Source organism: Corvus kubaryi, unplaced genomic scaffold, assembly GCF_017639235.1.
Source record: "Corvus kubaryi isolate FWS band 111438036 unplaced genomic scaffold, C.kubaryi_AGA036_p1.0 split1-131, whole genome shotgun sequence".
NCBI lineage: Eukaryota > Metazoa > Chordata > Aves > Passeriformes > Corvidae > Corvus > Corvus kubaryi.
The window spans coordinates 1,818,252-1,841,395 of NW_024582073.1; the positions used below are offsets into that span (position 1 = coordinate 1,818,252).

Sequence of the window (23,144 nt, forward strand, 5' to 3'; positions counted from 1 at the left end):
CAAGGCTGGTGAAGGTCTGGAACACAAGTTCTGTGAGGAGTGGCTGAGGGAGCTGGGGTTGTTTAGCCTGGAGAAAAGGAGGTTTAGGGGGAGACCTTATTGCTCTCTACAACTGCCTGAAAGAAGGGTGTAGCCAGGTGGGAGTTGGCCTCTTCTCCCAGGCAACCAGTGACAGGATGTGAGGACAGTCTTAAGATGAGCCATGGGAGGTTTAGGCTGGACACTACAGAGAAGTTCTTCACAGCATGATTGGGCATTGGAATGGGCTGCCCAGAGAGGCGGTGGAGTCACCATCCCTGGAGGTGTTTAAGAAAAGACTGGATGTGGCACTCAGTGCCATGGTCCAGTTGGTAAGGTGGTGTCAGGTCATAGGCTGCACTTGATCTTCAAGGTCTTTTCCAACCCAGTTGATTCTGTGATTCTCACAAATGCAAACTTGTATTCTACTTCTGATACTGGGAGAGAGAAATGAAATTACTTTCTGTTTTGGAAATGTATTACTTTACTATGTTATAAACGGGGTAAAGATGAAAAAAAATTACTCTGATCATTTGGCGTTTTCCATGTATTTTCTTCTCCTTAGGTGATTTTTCCCCCATTGGTAGAACAGGAGAGACTAAATATGCTGGGAAAACCCATAAAGCTAGCAAGTTGCTAAATAACAGTCCCTTCACAAGTCAAGAAATTAATTTCCTGCTCTGTTAAATCATCACATTTAGTGCTCAGATGAACACAGGAAACTGCCCCACCACTGACATCCCATTAAACAACAGAAGCACCCATTGATTAATACAGAATAACTTGTGCTCTTACTTTTCAGTCCTGCTCTGCTGTGGAGTACACTGAGCTTCTGACCCTTCACTTTTAACAGACGCAGCAACAGTAGATATTGTTTCTGCGAGCTCTCTCCTTCTCTGATCCTCAGCCATTAAAGCTTCAAGTTGCTTTCTTCTCTGTCGCAATTCTTCTCTTAAAATCTCATGTCTTCTCATTTCAGACCATAACTGTTTGCAGTGAAACAGAAGAACTAGAATATAATGCTAGCATAATTTCCAAAAAGAGTAATATCCGGATCATTATTAAAGATAATTTCGGGGAAAAAGGTAAAGGAACATGCAAAGATAAATCAGATTTCAACAAATACTTTCATTATTTTCTCTACAGATGACCTGCCTACAGTATACACTATCAAATGTTCATGGTAAAAATTCAAAATTAATTCAACTTTCACATTAATATTTGGCAACAAGTGCTATATTTGCGGGAAAATGTCTTGCCAGTTCAAGCCAGTATTTCCTTTGTCGCTGTTATCCCCAGAGAGACGGTGAAAATCATGACGTAAGTCCTGATCAGATGATATGACCAAAGCAGAGCTAAGACCACATTTAATGGAAAGCTCATCTTTTATAGTGTGGTTCGAAATAAAGAAGTTACATGTTTGGCCTATTCACCCACCACCTCTCAAGGTGATAGGTTGAGCAGTATAATGCCCATCTGTAAATATTATTTTTCCATGTACCCCAAACAATATGCAGTTCTCGTAACAATTATGCAGCTGCCAAGTTTACTTTTCTCTAACTGCTTTCTCATGAGAGACTGCGTGAGAATGAAAGCTTCTCACAGGAAAACTGTGAGAAGCTTGCGAGAATCTGCGAGAAGCTCTCTACTAGCCTTTTAGTATCCACATTTCCTTCTTTCCAGAAATGAAACAAGTAAGTTATACATGCTTTGTAAAATAACTACTACTCCACTCCCCAGGCCAACTACTTAAAAATGTGTCCAAGCCACCTGAAACTTCTCCTTTTTAAACCCTTTTGAAGTCACTGTATATCAAGTATGAAATACCTCATTGCCTACTGGTACGGATTCATCACACTCAATTAAAGGCTTGCCAGCTGTGTTACACTCATTCATGGCTGGAGATGATGTTGCTTGTGAAGTCTGTCTATTTGCTGGGCAGTTACCCAGGCCAGCTGACAACTGAAAGAGGAAGCAAAATGGCAAAATAGAGTATATTAGCTTTCTAAAACTTACCTGCAGTTATAACCCAACACAGTTGAGGCTTTATGAGGCTAGAAAATCAGTATCCTGGGAAAAGGATTTTTGAATCAAAGCTAAATATTTATTTCAAACTTACCTAGGAATCAACAAAACTTAATTTATGTACTATTATATAATGTTCTAGATGCACAGTATTGATAATTTACTGCTCACTTCACAAAAAGAAGTTTATCTTCAAAGTGCATGAGAATCAGTAAAGCCCTGCAGAGTTAAGTTAAAATGCAACAAAGTGTTGATCATGCTTACAAGACACAGCATTGTTCCAAAATACCAGGAAATGACTACTAAGAGAAGTAAAGAAGCAGTGACTGACCAGTATGGGACAGACAAATTTCAGGCTAAAAATAAGACAGAAGGTTCTGTATCTTTGAAGATTTTATCAAGGCTTTTGAAGACAAACTACAGTGACACTAAGAGCATGATACAGCAACCACTGAGAAAGAACCACTGAGAGGTGAATGACATAAGCAGAACTCTACATCTAAAAGTCCACCTGCTTACAGTATACAAGTATTACGAATTTTAAGTTTTTTCCAATTTTCATAGGGAAAAAATGGTGAGCAAGATATTTTATGTTTTGTTGGTCAACACCTTAAGATAGGAAAGAAATACATTCTACCTACTTGAAGGTCAGGACAAGCTTTCTGTAACACTTGAATTTTTTCCTGGATTTCAATCAGTTTTCTTCTTTCTTCTTGTAACTGCTTAAGCTCCCATTGCTGCTGCTGAAGTTTAGCTTCATAGAACTTCTCTCTGTGTAAATAAATCCACATGTTACTCGGCAAGAAGTTGCCTAAAGCATGATTCTACCATCCTTTGACAAAGGCTTACCTTGCTTTTTCGTTTAGTCGCACATCCTTTTTTAACTTGTTAGAACTAGCTCGCACATTGTTTGGTTGTTGCTTTGTCTCTTCCATCTCACCCAACAAGTCACCAATATTAGATGCATTTGCAATTGTTCCTTGAGGTTCTGGATCATCATCCTAAAAGGATGTCAGAAAGGCAGTTAGACTATTTTCAAGTTGATACAAAAAAAAAGTAACAAATCTAGTTTGTCAAGTTTGTCTGCTTTGATTTTTTCAAAACTAATCAGTCTGAATAACTTTATCTTTAGTACAGATCAAGAACTGAGAAGTCGTCATCACTATGGCATCATGACTTTAGGATAAATTGAGTTAATGAGAGAATTTAAAGTTATTTAGCTCAACTACTGAAACTTCCACTATAAATGCAAATAATTTGTCTCATTCGGGAAGCATAAACCACATGCCTGTGACTCAGTGAACAGAAACATACAAGCATATGAAGAAACAACAGACGAGGTGGAAGGAGGAAGAGAAGGAGACCGAGGCAAAAAAGACTGCTTATTTACTGCAGTCAGTGATGTTAAATACTATCATTAACAACTTAAAATAATAACAAAACTAATCTTGAAAGTTAAATCTAAAATATTTTGGAGACAGTCCTACTGGTTCTCTACTCTGTTTTTATTTTTTTCATTATTTCTGTATTTTCAGTTCTCAAATGGAAAATATGAAAGCTGTAGCCACTGCTGCTTTTGGTCCCCAATGGGATCATTCTTCATAAAGACTTTGCTGGACAAGAGAGAGAGAACACTGGTGACCAAGAATGACACAGCTCACAATCCTCAATACTGTATCTTTGCTGAGTACATACACCTAACAAGCCTTGGAAATAGGAAGATTGAAGATATGCCATTAACTAGGTTATTTACTAAGGAAGCTGCTGAATAATCTCTAATTCTGATTTATACCACTACACAGTTAGCACCTCTATAGTGATGATAACAACACTGATCTAGATGCTGAGAAATTTTTGATAGGAGTATTATCTTGAAATAACAATATTGTGTTTATACTGTTGCTGTTGTAAAACACAGGTTCCAACTGAGCTTGATTTTAAAGTTCTCACATAAAGCCTTTTAATTTCTGATACACCTGGGTGTATTCAGTATGCAGACATTACATTAGATGGTGCTCAAATGTGAGCATTCTGAAGGGACATTAGATCCATGAAATTGTACTTTCAACACCACTAAATTAGCATGAGATATTCTAAATTAAAAACACTTCCAATTTATAGCTGCCCCTCAAAACACTTGAAATAAATAAAAACCACTGCCCCCAAACCAAAACACTGCAAGTCAAACAAGTTGCAACATCAAAATATTTTAACGAAAAACATTCTTCATTGATTGAACAATGTCGCAAAACCTAGGGCTCAAAAACCTCAACATGTTGAATATCCACTATAATCTTAAAAAGTCTAATATTTAAAAAAATAATACTGATCTTGGTTCATATTTTGTAATCCAGTGCTAAAGTTAAATACTAAGGACCCTGTTCTCTTAGGCTAGCATTCTCCAAGAAAATCCCTGAACTTCAGAAGTAGCACCCTTCAGTTCAGAAAAATCAAACAGTATCTCTTTTTCCCTAGCCCAAACACAAGCATTTTAAATGTTGCATTAAGCACTGTTTTTTCCTATTAGGAGTTACACATTACACAAAATAATGAATGCTAGATTTTTGTGCACAAGTTTATATTTATAAAATACCTGCACCATAGCAGCAAGGTTTTGTAACTGTCTAAGCTTCTGTTTTGCAGCTATAAGCCTATTGATCTTCTGCTCAAACTCGGCATCTCCAGCAACATCACCCAGGCTGCTTCTGTGACTAGATATGGAATCTTCACTAACTCTATCTTCTTCCACTTCATCATCTTCACCTTGGGGTAGATCAAGGTGTTTGTCATTCTCCCTATTATGACAGTCTGGAAACAGGGAAAGGAGGAAACAAAACAGTATCAAAGACACGCTACTGAACTTCTTAAATCCACTGTAATTACTGGACAGTAGAAAAATATTAGCTTAATGATCAGGCTCTTTAATATTTTGCTCATCAAACGACGTTCTCCCAAATTCTGCACAGCTATCAGTTATCTGCACTATGTAAAATTATTAGAAGATTTTAGAACATACCTAAAGCAGAAGACATTTTTAGAGTCCTTATATTAGCAGCAGATCGGTTGTTTATTTCACAGTCTGTATTAAGATGTCTTCCATCTCTGTTATTAGCTCCACACTGTACATTTGAGTTGCTATTTATTTCACTCCAGCTACTGATTCCTTGAGGGTTTCTAGGGTAAAATAAATTACTCATGTTAACTTTTTAAAAACTGGTATGGATACAATTTTACTTTAGCCTTTTTCTACCTAGCTTTTTTATGAATGGGTGTCCTGATCCCCCCCAAAAAACAACAAAACCCCCAAACAAACTCCAACCCCGTAAAAAATCAGTCCATACATTGGAGTTTTTCAATATTCATCTCTCCAACAGCTTCCTTTTTTTAAAACAATCAAAACAGCTTTAAATTATCCCCTGCTAGATCTGCAACAGCACATTAGGCTCTACAGGTATATGTCTATATTACAAAAACTTTCTATGATCCATAGGTAAGTGACTGTTCATTTCTGCAGAGTGAAGATCCTTAATGCACAGAGTTGCCAGACTATAGCTGTAAATGCCTCTGTAAATTGAAGGTGTTTTTTACTCCAATTCTCCAGTCTAGGACTGTCATCTTCCGTGGAAATTCCATACATATAATTCAGTGCTTAAACTCAAAGGAATTACAGATTTTTGAAGTCTTATAGTGATTTTCTAAATGTTCAAGCTAATCTAAATAAATAAGACACCAGGGACTAAATGATTATTAAACATCTGCGTAACAGTTACTCCAAATTAAAAAACCTGTAATTTTGTTAATGTAATGAGCACAGATTTAAGCTACATCTGGTTGACTGAAATAATTTATTGCAGATTTCTTGAAGCAACAACTCAGCTACAAAGACTATGAATGACAAAAAAATACAACAACCTAATATTTGTAACAGGCTGTGGATCCTCATGTTCAGAATCACTTTCTGATTCTTCTGTTTCTTCCTCCTCCTCCTTAGTGTTTTCATTCACAGCATCTGTCATCATATCAGATGTTTGCTCATAGTAGTGAACTAACTCGCGTAACTCATTCAGCCTCTTACGAACTTCATTTAGCTTCCTGAGGAGGAAAAAGGAGTGTTTAATCTTTTCTGCATATTAATCCAATCTATGCAGAGTTAAAAAGAATATATGTACCTTAAAGTTCTTAGTTTACTGCCAGTTGCCTAGCTAAAAGAACTTTGCACTTGAAGCTCTGAATTCAGTTAACTGTATTAGACTGTTTACTAAGTAGTCTGTAACACTAAAATAGGTAGATTAAAAAATGGAAATAGTTACTTTACACAGAACTCATTAAAAAAGCAGCACTCCAAATTACTAAAGCAAACTGTGAAAAAAATTAAAGAACTTTTACTGAAGCTTTTCTGTTGGATTTAGATTTTCATCCTCTTCACTCTCATTTTGAGAAACCAGGGAATCAGGAGGATAGGGAGCAGATGCCAGACTATTTGATTCACCGTTGACAACAGTTACTATGCCTATAGGACCAGAAGCAGCTGAAGTTGTACTTCTTTGATCAATACTCCTTTGAGGAGAACTTGAAGCAGGAAAAACTACAGAAAAGAAATACAGCTTATGTGAACAATTTGTAATAAGGAATCTGCTTAATTGAATTATATTAAAATAATGACAGAAAATACTACCAACATACAAAACAGCAGTTAAGAATTTCTTTCCTTAGACTAACAAAAGCTTTTTTCTTAAGTTTTGTTGGATGCAATGCCAATAGGCAGTGAGTAGTAAGGTAGCTTTTGTAAACAAGATTTCAGTTAGTCTCTTTTAGCTTTATCAAATGTCAGAAGTAGAAGCTTTCATGCTGTGAATCTGCCCATAAATCTTTTAAGGGTTTACCTAAGGCTACATTGCTTTTTTATAAAAATTTGAACATTTCAGAATTTTGATCAAAGAAAAACCCTAGCAGATTTTTCACCTCTGCTGAGCTCTTTTCTCCATATGCTGTAAAACAAATTAGGTATTTGCTTCTTCCAGCTACTTGAAATCATATCCAAGTATGTTCATATTATATGCATTAAATACACACAGAAAAATCGGGGTATAGTAACATGACTATTAAATCAGCATGTCCTTCTCCGAGTGCATGCTTCAAGGCCTCATTTCTCAATGATAACCAGAATATGCCGTGATCACCCCTCAGAAGTTTCCAGCTACAGGACAAAATTCATCAGTACAAATGCACTGCTAGAAACAGAGATCAAGAGCAGCAAGTAGGTCTGCTTCCATCAGGAGAGCACAAAGCCATTAAAAGAACAGGCCAAAGCCCTAGGCCAGAGGGTAAGGCCCTCTAGAATGGTCTATGCTTGAAGTCTCTGCCACAAGAACACATTTTCATGGGGGTTTTTTTGACAGAGAGGGAGCAAAGCCATATTGCCATAAAGCTACTAACACATGAAGTGCTGAGTACACAAATGCAGTTGTACTGTGATAAAAACACACAAAGTTCACGTTCATATGGTGCTTTTCACAAGCCAGATGTGTCACAAAAAAGACTTAAAGAAAAAAAACCCATCACATCCTCACATCAGTCAACTTTGATGTTATAAACCAAAGTGCTAATAGACACTCATCATCATTACTTGTAGAGTTCTTTGTTGAGACACAAGCTTATACAGCATTAAAAACCATTTACATTAATATTGTCCTAGCACAGCTTTTATCACCAGCATTTCAACAACCATTGGTAGCTGAAAGACCTCATTACAAATACAAACATTGAAAACATTGTGTTCTTGAAAAAAAAACAATTCTGCCTATATGGACTTACAGGAAGAGTTATTTAGATGTTGGTCACGAAGTGTATGAAGTTCTCCTAATAGTTTGTCCATTTTCTGCTTTTTACCCTGCAACATTCGCATCTTGTTAAAAAGCTGTGCCTTCTCATCTGACTGGTGTTCAGACATTGAAGAGTTTCTGCTTTGTGAAATCTCTCTGGTAAGTGAAAGACTTTCTGCTTGCCTTCTATTGTCAGGCACAGACTGTGTCTAAAAAGAGTAATTCCATTTTATTCAGAGTATTACAAAAAAAGGTAAATAAATTGTAAGAAACAAAAAGCTCTCTTATGGGTCTTTTATACTCAACACCAGAATCAACACCACAACAAAGAATATTATAAAGGGAAATATACTGAAAACACTCTAACTATATCCCAACTACATACTGAGTTAATAATTAAATTGCAATAAAGAAACTACTTCCCCAGACTTTCATGGAAACCCATGAGACACAAAGCAAAGATCAGTCAGCTAGTAACCCTGAAGAATTTTTAAGTCTGCTGAGTTTTCAAGTTTGGGGGGAACTCTGATAACTTCACTAGCAAATACACACAGATGAGCAAGACAAACATTTAAGTGCATTGTTAAATAGAATAAAAACTGATAACGGCAAAATTTATACAGTGCAATCTCAGGACTGACCTGAGAATCATGAAGTTGGTTGTGAAAGCGTTGAATTAAGTCATTCAATTCTTCATTCAGTTCTGATGTAAGACTTACTCCTGAAACACTACCTGTAGTTTCTGTTACAACTGGGCATACGGAAAAAGGGGAAAATATAAATACTTTTCCACAGCAATGAAATAAAAGGCCATTTTAATAAAAATGTGTGGTTTAACAAGAACATCAATATACTGACCCTCTAAAACACAGCACATATTTTTAATTTTGTGTCCTTTCCACCAGCTTTACTCTTGAGAGATGATTTCTGCTACAAAAATACTAACAAGACAACTCAGAGCTGCTTTGTAAAGGACCGTACAAAAGGACTTTAAGTTTGTTCTGTGTTTTGCTAAAAAGGTCAGAGCAAAATGAAAGCAACCAATTTGTCAAAGGCTGACAGAAAACTTTTAAGAAATAAAACTGCAATTATTTAGTATAGCTAAACTAAGAACAGTGCAGGTAATTTCACTTTCTCAAAATAATAAATTAGCAGGACACCAAGCTTTCATATTGGTGTAAGTTACAATCTTTACATCTGCAAACAGAGTCTTGGAGGTCTGTCCTTCAAAAAGCTTTATGAGAGAAATAAATTTAAAAGAAAGCTTTTTTCCTCTGCCTGAAAGTTCATATTCAAACGGCACTAAATATGCAAGTGGCAGTTGAAAGACCCAATTAATTCTTCCTTTTTCCCCCAAATACAAACCAACAGTTCGTAAGAAAAATCAAGCACATGTATTATTTATTTTCCCCAGAGATCATGACTTCATTACATGCATAGTAAAGTTTCACTGTTTTCAAATTTTGAAAACGCTTATTTTCCCCTAAGTTGAATTTGAATCTTAACATTTTCTACCCTACAGTTCTGGCATATACCACATCTTTAAGTCAGTCAACACAAACAGCAGGAAGAAATTGTTATTAAGAGGGACGTTAAGTAGAAATGTGAAAAAAGCCAAAGAAAAAACCCTACTCCAAAGAATAATTTTAAGAAGTTTTCATTTATCATAAGCAATCCTATTTTCTACCCACTAATTCATCTACCCACTTCTCAAGATGCAGCTTTGTGTTTTTGAGAAAAGCAGACAGCACATTCCATCACAGGTCTCCCACTGCAGATAGAACAAAACTACTACTGAAACAAAGCAACTGCTGAAAACCACTTAAGAAACAAGGAAATACCTCTCAAAGGCTCTTGCTTCTATGATAGCTTTCTAAAATCTCTCCACCTACCAACTTCTCTGCTTCTCTTCCTACACCTAGAATCTAAAGTTTTCTTAAGCAGTTACACCTTATTTCCTATAGTCTATCAAATCAAGATCAGCAGAACAGGAACAAGAGCTCATCAGAACAAGGAACCTTAAAAAAAAGACGTTTTTGTAAAAATGTAGAAACCAGTGCCTTATTTTACAAACTAAGATACTTTAGATACTTTAAGTACAAAAACTAACTGTAATACAGAACTACTATCCCATATACTCTTTCATCAAGTGTAATGGCAACTCTTATGGGGAAGAGTCATGGAACAGTAGCACAGACTCAATCTAAACTTGGTCAGTGCAAAAACGTCATTCCCTACAACTGCACACATAATTAATTGCAGCCCATCCAAAAAAAAACCAAAAAGGACGGGGGGAAAGGATGAATTTCCAACAAACAAAAGAAAATTCTCATGTCAACAGCTGACAAAACAAGGACAACTGCCTCCCTTTGAAGACTGAGCTCTTGAGAAAACAACTCTGTTTTGTCAGATATCAAGAAGCCATCTCTGTCCCAAAGGTAACTTTGAAAAATTTGGAATATATGAAAATGAATTAGTAGAAGCTTTTAAACTGAAGGTTGTAACATAATGATGGTGCTCTCTTATCAGAATCATGCCCCCAATTTACATGCCATAGAATTTCAGAGTTCTGGTTTCTTAACTAACTGTTTTAGAAACTCCCTCCTTTCTTCTATTGAATAAACTCTCCAGCAACCAGTCACAGAAATAAAAAAAAAAATCATGAAAAAGCAAACAAAAGCTCAAACTACCAACTGCCTATATCCAGAAGGATGCAGAAAGGGGGAGAACACATTGTATCCCCACTCCAATTCTTTTCTCCAAAGGCCTAGTACACAACAACAGAGATGAGAGGCAAGCTTTTAATCTACCACGGTAGACCAATTCTTAGGAGAAAAACCCATGCTTTTAGAATTTTACAGGTAAACCACAGTAATTAGCTCTGGGTTTTTAAATGACACATCATTTATAATGGTACACTGTCAACTCTTTTCAGAAATAGAGGCTTTGCAGTAAAAAAAGCCTTTTTTGTGTATTTCACAATTTCAGCTTTAATCATTCAGTCAGCATGCTAACATGATGAAAGACACACCATCATTCCACATACCAGAATCATCCAGGACAGCAATGGCTTGCTCTGCTTTATGCTGCAAAGCAAGAAGAGCTGCCTGTCTTCCTTGAAGAGCCTTTAATTGCTCCTGCTGTTGTAGCATCCTTTTCAATAAATCATGCTGCTTTTTCAAGTTCTCCAACTCCTCTTTAGCTTCCTGTTGAGGATCTCTGGCCTGCAAAGAGATGGAGCAACATTACCATAACCACAACTATTTATCTGTTGAGTACTAGTAAAAGAAGTGTCGAACCAAGCACAACTTGCCTATAAATGAACAGCCTGGTTAATGGAAAAAAGTAAAAATGAAACAGCTTCACCTTTCTGTTAGTCCTTTATTTAAAAAAAAAATTTAGACATCCAATAGAAAGCAGCCTCTACCACCAAGATGTGCTAATAGCTCCTGAGGGTTTAAGCTTCCTTTACAAAGCCAGTCAGCTGCCCTAATGTGACCCAAAGACCAACCCAAGCCTCCCTCTGTCTTTTAAATCATAACAGAGGGCATTAACCTTTAAGACTAGTAAAGGTAAGCAAGATAAGGCATTGTATCATGGAGCTATATAAAACACAAGATCTCAATTGATTTACTGGCCTAAAATCTCTAAATTTTTAGCAGAATGTTTTAGGCAATTTTAGGCAGTAACTCTTTCCTAACCTATAAAGTATTTAGTTCTCTGTGCTGTATTTATAGCATCAATACTGGAATACACCAGCATTAGGTAAATCAATTTCATAACAAAAACATGAGCAGAATCCTCTCTACATTGTTTTCAAACAATAGTCTGAAAGAATGAAAGCATGCTGAGCAGTAAATATATCAAAACTCAGTTATTTTCCTCATCCTATGCTAATTAGGAGCTGGATATTTGCATCAAAACTTTTACTCAAATTAAGTATTTTAATGAGACATCCACAGTTAAGATCCTGATCCTGTCTGAAGTTGGATTATTGCACCTTGCAGATGAAATAATGGAAAATAACAAGCACTTACAAAGAACACTACTAACTTGAAAGCATAATCTTCCATCCACAGAGTACTAAGTTCCTAAAGTAGAAAATTCAGTCCAAATGCTCTCCATCAAATGCCAGAATAGAAGCAGGCATCTTATTAACTAACTAGTTCTGGGTACCAAGGAATGCTCAACTTTCCAGCAGAGAAAGTTGAAAACATCCAGAATTCTGAAGTCCTCAAAATGTTACTAAAAGATGCACTGCAACTGACACTGATCATTCCTGTTAAACTTTCACCTTCCACATGAACAGCAGAGTAGAGTCAAAATAGATCACACACTGAAATCGGCACAGGAAGGAACAAGGGGAAGGAAGGGAAAAGGGTATGAGTCTCAGTCTCACTCACCTATTAAATAATCAAGGCTTTATCTAAAGTACCAGATTTGCTTGAGTTCATGAAAACTGCATTAATAATTTTTCAAACTTAGTTCTACATTTAGATTAGTAAGTTTGACAAAACATTTAAGCCTTTTATTTTAGGGAAAAAAATGATTGAATTTAAGACTTCTTAAAAATTAAATCACAGGATGGACAATGCTACAGAAAAGCTCATAATGGGTAAAAAGAAGACATTTTAGACACTGTGCTCCTTGAAAGTCTTCCCCTTTCCAACCAAATATTTATATAAACAGCTACACAAAAACATTCGTGGAACAACTTAAGGTTACTAATTTCTAATTTATTTTCTGTATTTGGTATTCGTTTAAATGTGCATTGGCAGACTATTAGCGTAACCATGCCAAGTGTCTGAAAGTCACATTTACAATATGTTTTCCCAAGAAGGGAACAACAAAACTAGAAGGATCATCTACATAAAATCACAACATCTGCTGTACAGAGTTACTTCAATGCTAACAATTCAGAAGAAAAAGTTGTGAAATGTCTCTATGCAAAGAAAAAATATTCTAGGCAAAAAATATTAATTCAGTGAAAAGACAGCTGGCTACAGATTAGCAATCCAGTGGGAACATTCACTGTAAGTAACAAATATGTTTGAAGCAATTAATAAGGGAGATGGGGGGACAGGGAAGTCTAGCCTGTATAAACCCTATTTGAGGCTAAAGTAACATTTTGAAGTGTACCTTTGAAAGCAATCCATGATCCTGGCTATTAATCCCACAAGGCCAGATTTCCCTGTCATTCAGAGCAGCTCTCTCACTTTTCCCTTTAGGGCTTGGTGTAACATCAATGTCTGTAACCTGTTCCTGTGAAGCTGAATTCCCTAGCTTGTCCTCAATGCGGGGCCGACAGCTCAAACTAAAAGATACCTCCTATATTGAATAGTTCAGTATGTTAGATTTTGAAAATGTGCTCTAACTTAGCATGCATTCTTAAGTCACAAACCTACCCACTTTATCTTCTCAAATAATGAAAACTAGTATCTAATAACATCTACTAAAGAATGAAGACATTTTTAGTTGTCTTAGAATTTGCGTTACAATAAAGCTCCATATAGCAATCAACGTTATACGACCAGAAGTACGCACTCTGCATGTAAAATACTCAAGCTGCATATAAAAAGAGCTTAGATGCAAAATTAAGTGTCAAACAAAAAACTAAAGTGCAAATTTTGCAAATATTAAGACAAATGCAAGTTTGCATGGATACTTGTTTAAAAACATACCTTTTTCTGCATTTCCCAAATTTTTTTTTAAGTTAAAAGTGCATCTTCCACATCTCTAATTTTACTTCTTTACAGAGATAGAAAGAGTTCTTATAAAGCTGAAAATAATTACAACAGCTTCTTAATGTTTTAACTGTTTTATTTTCAAGCAGGTAAATTCTCCTTATCCAGAGGACATTCAGTGTGCTAACTGGCCAGAAAGAGCACCCGCTCTCTGGTACTTTTCCTCAGTGTAATAGAATGGAAGACACAAAACTTAAGTTATTAAAATGCTTTTGTATCTACTACAAGAAATGCTTACCATATTAAAAAAAAGCACTTTTATAAATAGAAAGGAAGACTGACTGTTTATCTCAGCACTAAATTCAGAACACATTTTCTAAAAAAGTGCCTGTCCTTCCAAAAAATCAGAGAAACTTCTGTATTAGGTCAATACTTCTACCATATCACTAGAAAGATGCTTGGATAATGGCCCACTAATGATACATTTCTAATCCTCCCCTCACCCAACACCTGAAAATTTTCCCCACTAACAGAAACAAACCTAGAGAGGAAAAATTGTATAGGAAGGTATTTCTTCCTGTATCAAGTCAGTGAATTCTCTGCCAAAGTACACCTTTAATCCTTAATTGTACTTTGAAGAAAGAATAAAGATTTAAAAGATACTTTAGATTTTTGTTGTGACAGAATCATTACTTTTTTTCTTGTATTAAAAAAATAAATCCACACATGCATGGACACCGCCTGAATGGAGTGTGTGGGGATTTACTATTTTTTAATTGAACTGCAGATTATGACACTATCATAAGACCCATGAAAAAAACAAAATAAAGCCTTCATTTCTAGCACCTTAATTACTAAAAGCAGCTTACCGTGGTATCTGAAGCCTCAGACTGCACATCAATGTTTAGCGATGTGCTCTCACCTACAGAACCAGATCCCACAGCTGAATCTATAGTCCGAACATCATCCTCCTCATTTTCTCTAGCCTGAAATATTTCATTGGCACAAATCAAAAGCTATATAAGGGGGCAGTAAAAATGAATTACGGAAGGTACTACATACCAAAACCAACACCCTCAGTAGCACCATCAAAACAAACGGTCAACTCCTAAAAAAAGCTTACAGTGTAGAAATAAATACATTATGTTCTCAAACTTACAAGCATCTTTTGCAAAAATTTCAGATAGGATTTCTCCTGCTCTTTAAGGTCATCTATAAGGTGTGATAAACGCTCAACATTGGCCGATCTTTCATTTTTCTCTACAAGATCATCCCGCATGGAGCTGGCCTTAGCAATATAGTCGCGAATTTGAACTAGTCTGCTCACAATCTGCAAAGACACTGAAGTTACTGAATGCATTCAGCTGCAGCTGCAACATATTCAACGCACAAGACACAGTGATAGCAACAGCAAAGGAGTAAGAAAGTAATGAAAGAGGGACATATTTGTACTTTCACTCCTACGAGCACTCTTCCACAAGTGGTTAGAAGTCAACAGCTTTTATAAGGATAGATTTATGCATGCGGGAAGTTGCAAGGCTGAAGCACAGGGCTTCTGGTCAACACAGGCTGAAACACAACTCAGCTCATCAACATAGGAAAACAGTGAACTGTGAGAGCATTTTCTGGAACCATATAAAAGAGAAACAACCTCTAAAATGAAAATTACTTCTATGACCAACAACTGGATTTCTAAAGAACAGTAGATAATTAAGTCTGGTTTCACATTTTCTTCAAGTTTAAGAAGAGTAGGAAGTTAAATATTTCCAATAAAGATTTATAGTTTAAAGAAATTTAGAAAGAAGCACTAAAAATTAAGAGTCGATATTTTGTAGACTTTATAAGCTGCGTAAGTACCTGGCTACTATCCATTGCTTGTTCTCCCCTTCCATCTTCTTGAGCAGGCACTTGGCAATTTTGCAAGAAATCCTTGCTTAGAGCAGCTCCAAACAGTTCTTTACATTGTGCTGATACCCCACTTTCCTTTTTCTGGGAACCTGAGGCAGGATCTTTGCTTTTATTAGTGTTAATCTGCAGTGACAGGAAGTTGAATGGTTTTTTGTTTTCATTAAGTTGACGTTTGTTGTTAGCAGCCGTTGCCCTGCCTTGAGAATCACTTCCAATGCTTCTCTATATACAAACAAAAGAAAGAACAATTGCTTTGTTTTTTAATCCAATTATGTTCTCAACACCGCTTGTATTACTATTTCTACAGTATTATTAGACTGATTTTAAAGTTACCTAATTAGTCACCAACTGGCCAAAAGTTAGCTAAAGACAGTGCCAATGATATTTGCCATATAGTTTTCAAAAAGCAAATCCATCCTCCCAGAACAATGAGAAGCAAAAATGTTCTGTAGTTTCTCAGAACTTAGTTCCTCATTCTTGCTGTGACCTTCACCTTTACTGTAGCAAAAGGCATTCTACTTCTCCAGGTACATTTGAGAAAAGAACAATAATAAAAGAGCAACATATTCCTGTGCAGAATATAATACCTCAGAACTTCAGCTTTTCTTTAGAACCTTGTGAATAGTGAAGTGCTGCCCTAAAATACATTTAAGGAGGAAGTTATGCCCAGCCTTTAAATTGTAACTCAACACAGTAAATTATGATGGAAAGAATCTTCACAACCAAAGAAGTTAGCAACAACCTTTGGGCAAGATGAACTAGCCTCTGTTCTGAAACTGTTAACACAAATTCATACCTTGCTATGAAAGAATTAATCCCTCATACTTTTCATTGGTTTTGGACAAGGGAAGGATGAATGCGCTGTATTTTCAAAAAAGTAGTTATGGCTCAAGAATTTGTCCCATAAAATTCTCTACACTCTACTGAGGAGCAGTTTTTAATGATACTCCTCTGCCTAATCCACAAGGATAACAATGTTCAGGATCACAAACTGGCAGTTCAAGAACAGACTTTCAAAATAATGTAACAGGTATTTTCAAGTGGCAGACAAGCACCATGAGTAAGAAATACTGCTCCAAGGACATAGAGATTTGTTAATGGCTGAGAGTAAGGAAGTGAAGACAGCTAGCACACTCTTGAACAAGGGAAAGCCATGGTCCTGAACTTTCCCTTATTTTCTGAAGTTCAAAACCAGAATTTTGATTTGGTTGTCATGGCGCCTATAAGCTTTTCTTTTTTACCTTAATCATCTATGAAAGGATTCTTTACTCATCTGTCACATTGTTAAGAGGTAACTCAATACATTTTGTAGTCACATTTCTAGTGGGAGCTAGTATTCACACAAACCTGATCCAGATCACTGAAGTTTATTCTTTGTTTAAGCCTTTCTAGCTCAGCCTGCTCTGGAACGGACATCTGAGTCATGTATCGAGCATGAGGAAAACTATGAGAAGTTCTGGTCTTCTGTCGTTCCATTCCAGGTGAAGATTCTGGAGATATTTCATTAGTAAGTCTCGTTTCACCTTCCCCACTAAGCTTTTTCTTGTTTTTTTCTGAAGATCTGTTTGCTTTCTTCTGTTGACTTCCCCAGTCCTTAAGGGGAAGGAGAGAGAATAAAAAATTATATTTGTTATCCACACAGACAAAAAGCAAATGTTTTCACCCTGTGAGAGAGTTTACTTCTCTTTTAGAAGTAAAAATAGTAAGCCATATTGAAATATGAACTGAATTTTCTAGAGCAAATGTCACTTTACAAAATAAAATTTCCTCCACTGCATAATTAAGAATAGCTTGTTGGGAAATTTTAAATCCATTTCATCCTAAATGCATTAAATTAATTTCAAATGAAGCTGCAGTTGTATTTTTTCTTCTTTGTTGTGGACCCTTTCACTTTTAGGAGTTCAGAAATTTTAAATTATGGCTTTCACTTTCATGACACCTACAATGATTTTGTGTCTAGCTACTTTATTTACCCAAAACGTTTGCCATAAATACCTCTACCTCACAATCTCTGAATTTTACTCATTGCCTACTTCCATCTACCTCCATTTTTCCAGGTATTTACCTGTAAAGCTGTACTGACAAGGCTTACAGGCTTGCATTGTTACCTGCCACTAACACAATCTATCTGGTAATTCTAATGTACAGCATCAAATGGCAACAGAAAGAAAAGAATAATTTTACCATGTTGTTCAGCCGGTCATCAAGGCTCTCATTGCTCCAACTGGGCAAGTCCTGATCATTCATGCCTTCTTCAAAGGGACCACCTCCTGTTGCCATGACAAGCAATCAATAAAAACAATCTAAAAGAAATAGTTGAAAGAAATGTGCTGCATTAAAATCAGTTTACATAGTTAAAGATTCACGATCTGAGAAGACAACTACATATTCATTATAAAATGCAAACACGAAGCTGTTTAGGAAACTGAACTCCCCATTTACTAAACTGTGTTAATAGAAATGTATCGATGAGAAGAACAAAGAAACTGGCATTAAAAAAATAAAGAAGTAGTAGTTGTTGTGCCCTTCCCAAAGGGAATGTTTCTAAACATTCATTAAAATAAAGTAGTAGTAGTAGTAAAAAGTAGGGCTTTTTAACCTCTGATCTAAGAAAGTAACTTTTTTTTTTTGAGGATCTCAATTGCCCTCACTTTAAAACAAACGATACAGTGCTTGGAAAGACTGCTTTGTAATTCATAAAGCCTACACTTTCAGGCACAGGGTGACATCTATTCGATATAATTAGTGACTCTGGAGACCCAGTATGTCAAACTTTCACATTCATTTTAAGACTGAGATGCTGACAACAGAGCACTGAATGACACACTTGAAAAAATACAAGGAAAACAGATGTCAGTAAAAGGATTTTACCTTGATTTACCTTCATTGCCCCACATTAAGCTATTTAAGCAGTGAATGACCTGCCACTAACATTACAGTTTCTACCAAAACAAAATAATGTGGGTTTTGTAGCGCTTTGCTGCTCTCTATCAGTGTCACTCTGTGCAATATAAAACAACTTAAATGTTCAAAGTTTTCATTTTCAGTTCCTGTTTTGACATTAGAAATAAAAAGAAATGTTAAAATTGAAAGATCGGAAAAAGTATTCCTTTATGACAGTAAAATTAGATGAGCCTGTTCCAAAAGGTGAAGAATACATAACTATATCTGCTAAGTGCTGCTGGCACAATTCCACTGCACAAAGCTACAAACTTTACCTATGAAGAACTGCTACAGATTAAGAAGAAAAGCGGTCTTGCAGAGATTTACTTTTTCCAGCTCATTTCCACCACTATGTTAGGACATAATTCTAACCTTAACTGAAAAAATAAAAACATAAAAATCGATAGGAACCAGCTTCTCAACATTTTACTGCAATTATCTACTATTAATTTTCACAGAGTGCAGGTGAATAAATCACCTGAAACTCAAGATTAGGAAGTATCTAAGAAGTTTGTTGGGTTTTTTTAATATCAGTTCCAGAAAGAAAAACAGATTAATCTTGAACTAAGTTTAAAAGCTGTCTTAGTACACCTATCTTGCTTAGGTAGAGGGTTCAATCAAAATCACACAGTACAGCCCTCTCAGTAGGCGCACTTGCACAAAGCAGTATTCCTATACTAACACAGCTCATTACTAAATCATAAAGGAAATGGGATTTACCAGGTATGCTCCTCACACCAAAACCACATCTCCACTTGGCAGTGTGCCAGTCTAGGTCACAGTAACACAGTCAGGAGTCATTCCGCTTCTGCATCTCACAGCCATAACCATAACACAGGTGTAAGCGTAACAGGTGTAAGTGCCTGCTACTTTGGGAACTTTGCCCTACTATCCCTGCACAAGAATTCATACTCCCTTCTTCATCCCAGCAGAAGTGCCCACTAGGCCATGCAACCAGAAGGTACCACCTATGAACTAGATGGCCAACAAAGAATACCAAAATTTGAAAAAAAAAACCCCAGACGTTTAGAACTGGATAAACTTCTTGATAGGCCTAACCTTATGACTATACAAAAACGATATACTGGTTCAAGGACCTTCTGTGCAACTTTCAGGTAATCTGAGTCAGCTGGAAAATTAGAACACAATGTGCCCTTTCACATTTTGTTTATTTTCATGTAGAAACACAAGCATCCTATAAAAAGTTGACAGGAAAGCTCATGCTAAAATTTACAAGTGTTTAAAGCAAATGCATCGTTATCAGTTTAAAAACAGCCATGATTTTAAAGAACTTTCTTCAGTTACCGATAAACTGTTCAGCTTTGTAGATGTGCAAGATCCAACATTTCAACAGACACTGTATCCTGACCTGTCACTGAGCATAATGAGGAAGATTAGAGGCCATCTGGGTTTACAGTTCAATTCTGTAAGCCCTTTCCTCATCATCATGTTATATAATTCTACTAAAACTGTAGCAAAAGTAGTTTTTCCCTGCTTCCCACTGTAAAAAGAAGTGGCAGTATTGCTTTTTACATAATACAAGTAACTACTCACATTTCTTTTTCTTAAAACTTTCACAAAAACTGTTCTCAACTATCTTTGCTATAGGAGACCCTCACTACCTCTGAAGTAAATTCCCTGCCCCAGAAGGAATACTCTGAATAACAATATTCTCAAACAAGGAGACTGGGCATACACCAACATGCCCTGATAAATACAGCTCAAAAATAACAGTATCGTCATTATTTCCAGCAAGTGGATTTTAAAGTGTTTTAGCAGAACTGCGCCCTTCCCAAAGGGAAAGTTTCTAAACATTCATATTATAGTCTTTGATACCTCCAAATGAACTATATTCAAACAAGTTTAAGATCAGAGAGCTCTGCTGGTATTTTACCTCTTTAACTCAGTTGAAAAACACAAAGAGGTTCAGCCAGGTTTTTTCTTCTCTTTCACATGAAGCTGTGCTTTCCACCTCCACATACACATTTCATCAACATGCATTTTTTCTTTGTTTTCATTTTACCAGCTCTTTCTACAAAAAAACCCTCTTCTAAAAGCTTTGCTATCTTCCTATTATCTATCTGTCTATCTATCTACAGCAACCCATTGCCAGTTTCTGGTTCTTGCAAGTTATAGGATCTGTATAAAAGCTATGTGAGCATGTACCTATTGCCTTACAACATTCACCAGGAATTTGGGAAAAAAAGAGAAGACTTTCAAGTATATTTTTTACAGAAATAGTAACTTCAGATAACATGTAGCATTATAATTGAAGCATGTAAGATTATAGTCAAAACATATTCTGTACATATAACAGCAATATGCAGATCGCACAGAAGAAATACTACTTAGCATGCAAGCAAAACCAAGCTATGTACTTCAAAAGACTTTTTTCTCTAAAATAAAGATGCTCCGGAGAATTTCTTCCTACAGCATTCACATGAATACAAGAGCTCTCTAGAGCACCTAATACTGCAAAGAGAAAAGTTTTGAAAAAAAAAATATATTAAACGAAAACAGAAACTTGCAAAAAGCCATCAAAGCGCCATAAAGGCAGAAAATGGGCCCAAACATTTCTTTTTAAGACGTGCGTTCCTCACTGGGCATTAACTCATTCAAAGCAAACCATCCAATATCATCATACAGGAGCAGTCAACAGAGCGAATCCTCTCCTGCCGCACCGGACAGCGCTCACACGAGCCGCACACTCACACACCCAGGCTACCGGCGGTACGCCCGGCACTTCCAGCTTCCAGCGCCGGGGCCTTCCCAGCACCCGCAGGCTCTGCCGTCCCGACCTGCTCCGATCCCACGGCGGGCACCGAATTCAGGCTCGGCGGATCTCGTTGCCGTCAACGGGGCCGGCGAGCGAGCGATGACCCCGGCGCCTCTGCCGGCCGAACCACTCGCTGCCTGAGGCGGGCGAGGCGGTCCCGGCCCGGAGGCGGCGGGAGGAAATCCCGCTCCTTCCCGGCGCCAAAGCCAGGGCGTCGCGGGGTGCGTGGGTAGGCGGGCTCTGGTCAAGGCGCCTCCGCTGCCGCGAACGCGGCGGCGTCTCCTTGGAGAGCGGATAACGCGCCCTGCCCTGTGCGAGGGGCGCGGCCCGCACAGCCCGCCGCCGCCGCACGGTTTCCCCGCCGTCCCGGACCTGCCTCCGAGCCCACTGCCCGCTCCTGGCCGCCCTGCCCCACTGCACCAGCGCGGCCTCGCCGCCACCACGGGAAAGGGACGTGGAAGGGGCAGCGCACCGCGCGAGGGGCAGGAGAAGGCAGCTCACCCCGCGCCAGAGGGGAGGTCACCCGGCCTGGCTCCTCCTCCACCGCCGGCCGCCACTTGCGGGGCCCGGGCTCCCCGGACGAGCGTTTCGCCTTCGGACAGCGGAGGAGCGGCGCGGCCTCGCTTCGCCCGACGCGGCGGAACAGGGCCGGCGGAGGCGCTCAGAGCGCTCCTGCCTCAGCCACCGCCGCCATCTTGGCCGCCACTCCGCCGGGGGCACAGGGGGCGGTCCTTGGCGGAGGGATACAGACAGACAGACAGACACTCACCGTTACCTGGTAACCTCCGCCCGCCCAGGCCCCTCCGCACTGCGCGCGCCCCGCCCGACCCAGGCCGCTGGGCGCCTGAGGATCCCCCGCGCAAGCGCCGGGGCGCTCGGGGAAAGAGCCGGGTGCGAAGAAACTCCAACTCCCAGCGTGCATTGCGCGAGGGACGGGTGGCGCCCCAGGGGCCGGCGGCAGTGCCTCCTGGGAGTAGTAGTTTTCCCAACAGGGCCCCGCCCTGCACCGCCGCGCCCCATGAGGGACTGGGGCGCATCCGCTGCTGTTCTGCGGACGGTGGGGAATCGCGGAGCGTATTTTTCTTATAAAATAAAATACGAAAACAGCGATGAACTCTGTAAATGCTTTTGCCTGGTTGGAAGACGAGTAAAATCACGTCGAAACCCTAAGCGTGGACAAGGATCAGATCTTGCCCTCGTTTGGAGCAGTATCGACTACTCTGTTCCTGTCGGCCTTTGGCGTGTTTTGCTCCTTGATTTGTGGCATGGAGTTTATGCATCTAGGTTCTTTGTACTTTCCTTTGGGCGAAAAAATATAACTAGAGGGTTTGGCGTTTAAAAAACAATAGTTGTGCGTGGAAGCCTGTGCGCTGTGCTTGGTATTTAACAGAAGTTGTTAGAATCATAGAATATGCTGAGTTGGATGCAACCCTTCAAGATCCAACTCTGGCCATGCACAGGACATCCCAAGAGTTACACTCTGTGCCCAAGAGTGTTGTCCAAATACTTCCTGAGCTCTGTCAGGCTTGGTGCTGTGACCACTTCCCTGGGGAGCCTGTTCCAGTGCCCAGTCTCCTGCTGGGTAAAAAAAACTTTTCCTAATATCCAACCTAAACCTCCCCTGATGCAACTTCAGGACATTCCCTCGGGTCTTGTCACTGGTCACCACAGAGAAGAGATGAGCGCCTTCCCTTCCTCTTCCCCTCACGAGGAAGCTGTTAGTCCTTCAGGAGACTGGACTTGGATAACACACTCAGAATTTCTATTTCAGCGAAGCTGGTATTGTTTATTTGACTTTCACTTGGGGGGGTATTGTCCCTTGTCAAAATGGAAAACCCCAGCATTTTCAGTGTTTCCATTACACTGCGTTTCTAAAGCAAAAGCATTAAGCATTTACATGTGCCTTATAACTGATCCTGCTGGAGAAACATTCTACTGGTACAACATGGAAATGTAGTTAGCCACCAT

General features: G+C 38.4%; 1 protein-coding gene across 21 annotated transcripts in view; it reads right to left on the reverse strand.

Annotated features, from left to right (window-relative positions):
• Positions 1 to 21,764, reverse strand: part of PCM1 (pericentriolar material 1) — a 42,479-nt gene extending 20,715 nt beyond the window's left edge. For 10 of the 21 annotated variants that reach the window (XM_042053237.1, XM_042053235.1, XM_042053231.1 and 7 more), the window contains exons 1-18: positions 21,678 to 21,764; positions 17,642 to 17,760; positions 16,805 to 17,050; positions 15,407 to 15,679; positions 14,709 to 14,879; positions 14,419 to 14,535; positions 13,005 to 13,193; positions 10,912 to 11,089; positions 8,507 to 8,616; positions 7,858 to 8,074; positions 6,430 to 6,628; positions 5,956 to 6,135; positions 5,060 to 5,217; positions 4,637 to 4,851; positions 2,893 to 3,044; positions 2,685 to 2,814; positions 1,846 to 1,980; positions 814 to 1,004 (exon numbers count right to left, since the gene is read on the reverse strand). In XM_042053237.1, coding sequence (XP_041909171.1) covers positions 814 to 1,004; positions 1,846 to 1,980; positions 2,685 to 2,814; positions 2,893 to 3,044; positions 4,637 to 4,851; positions 5,060 to 5,217; positions 5,956 to 6,135; positions 6,430 to 6,628; positions 7,858 to 8,074; positions 8,507 to 8,616; positions 10,912 to 11,089; positions 13,005 to 13,193; positions 14,419 to 14,535; positions 14,709 to 14,879; positions 15,407 to 15,679; positions 16,805 to 17,050; positions 17,642 to 17,737 — 2,957 coding nt within the window. In that variant the 5' untranslated portion in view covers positions 17,738 to 17,760; positions 21,678 to 21,764. Of the gene's footprint in view, positions 1 to 813; positions 1,005 to 1,845; positions 1,981 to 2,684; positions 2,815 to 2,892; positions 3,045 to 4,636; positions 4,852 to 5,059; positions 5,218 to 5,955; positions 6,136 to 6,429; positions 6,629 to 7,857; positions 8,075 to 8,506; positions 8,617 to 10,911; positions 11,090 to 13,004; positions 13,194 to 14,418; positions 14,536 to 14,708; positions 14,880 to 15,406; positions 15,680 to 16,804; positions 17,051 to 17,641; positions 17,761 to 21,116; positions 21,442 to 21,677 lie in introns of those variants that run through there. The other 11 variants (XM_042053247.1, XM_042053246.1, XM_042053245.1 and 8 more) reach the window with 4 other exon arrangements.
• Between the last annotated feature and the right edge of the window lie 1,380 nt (positions 21,765 to 23,144).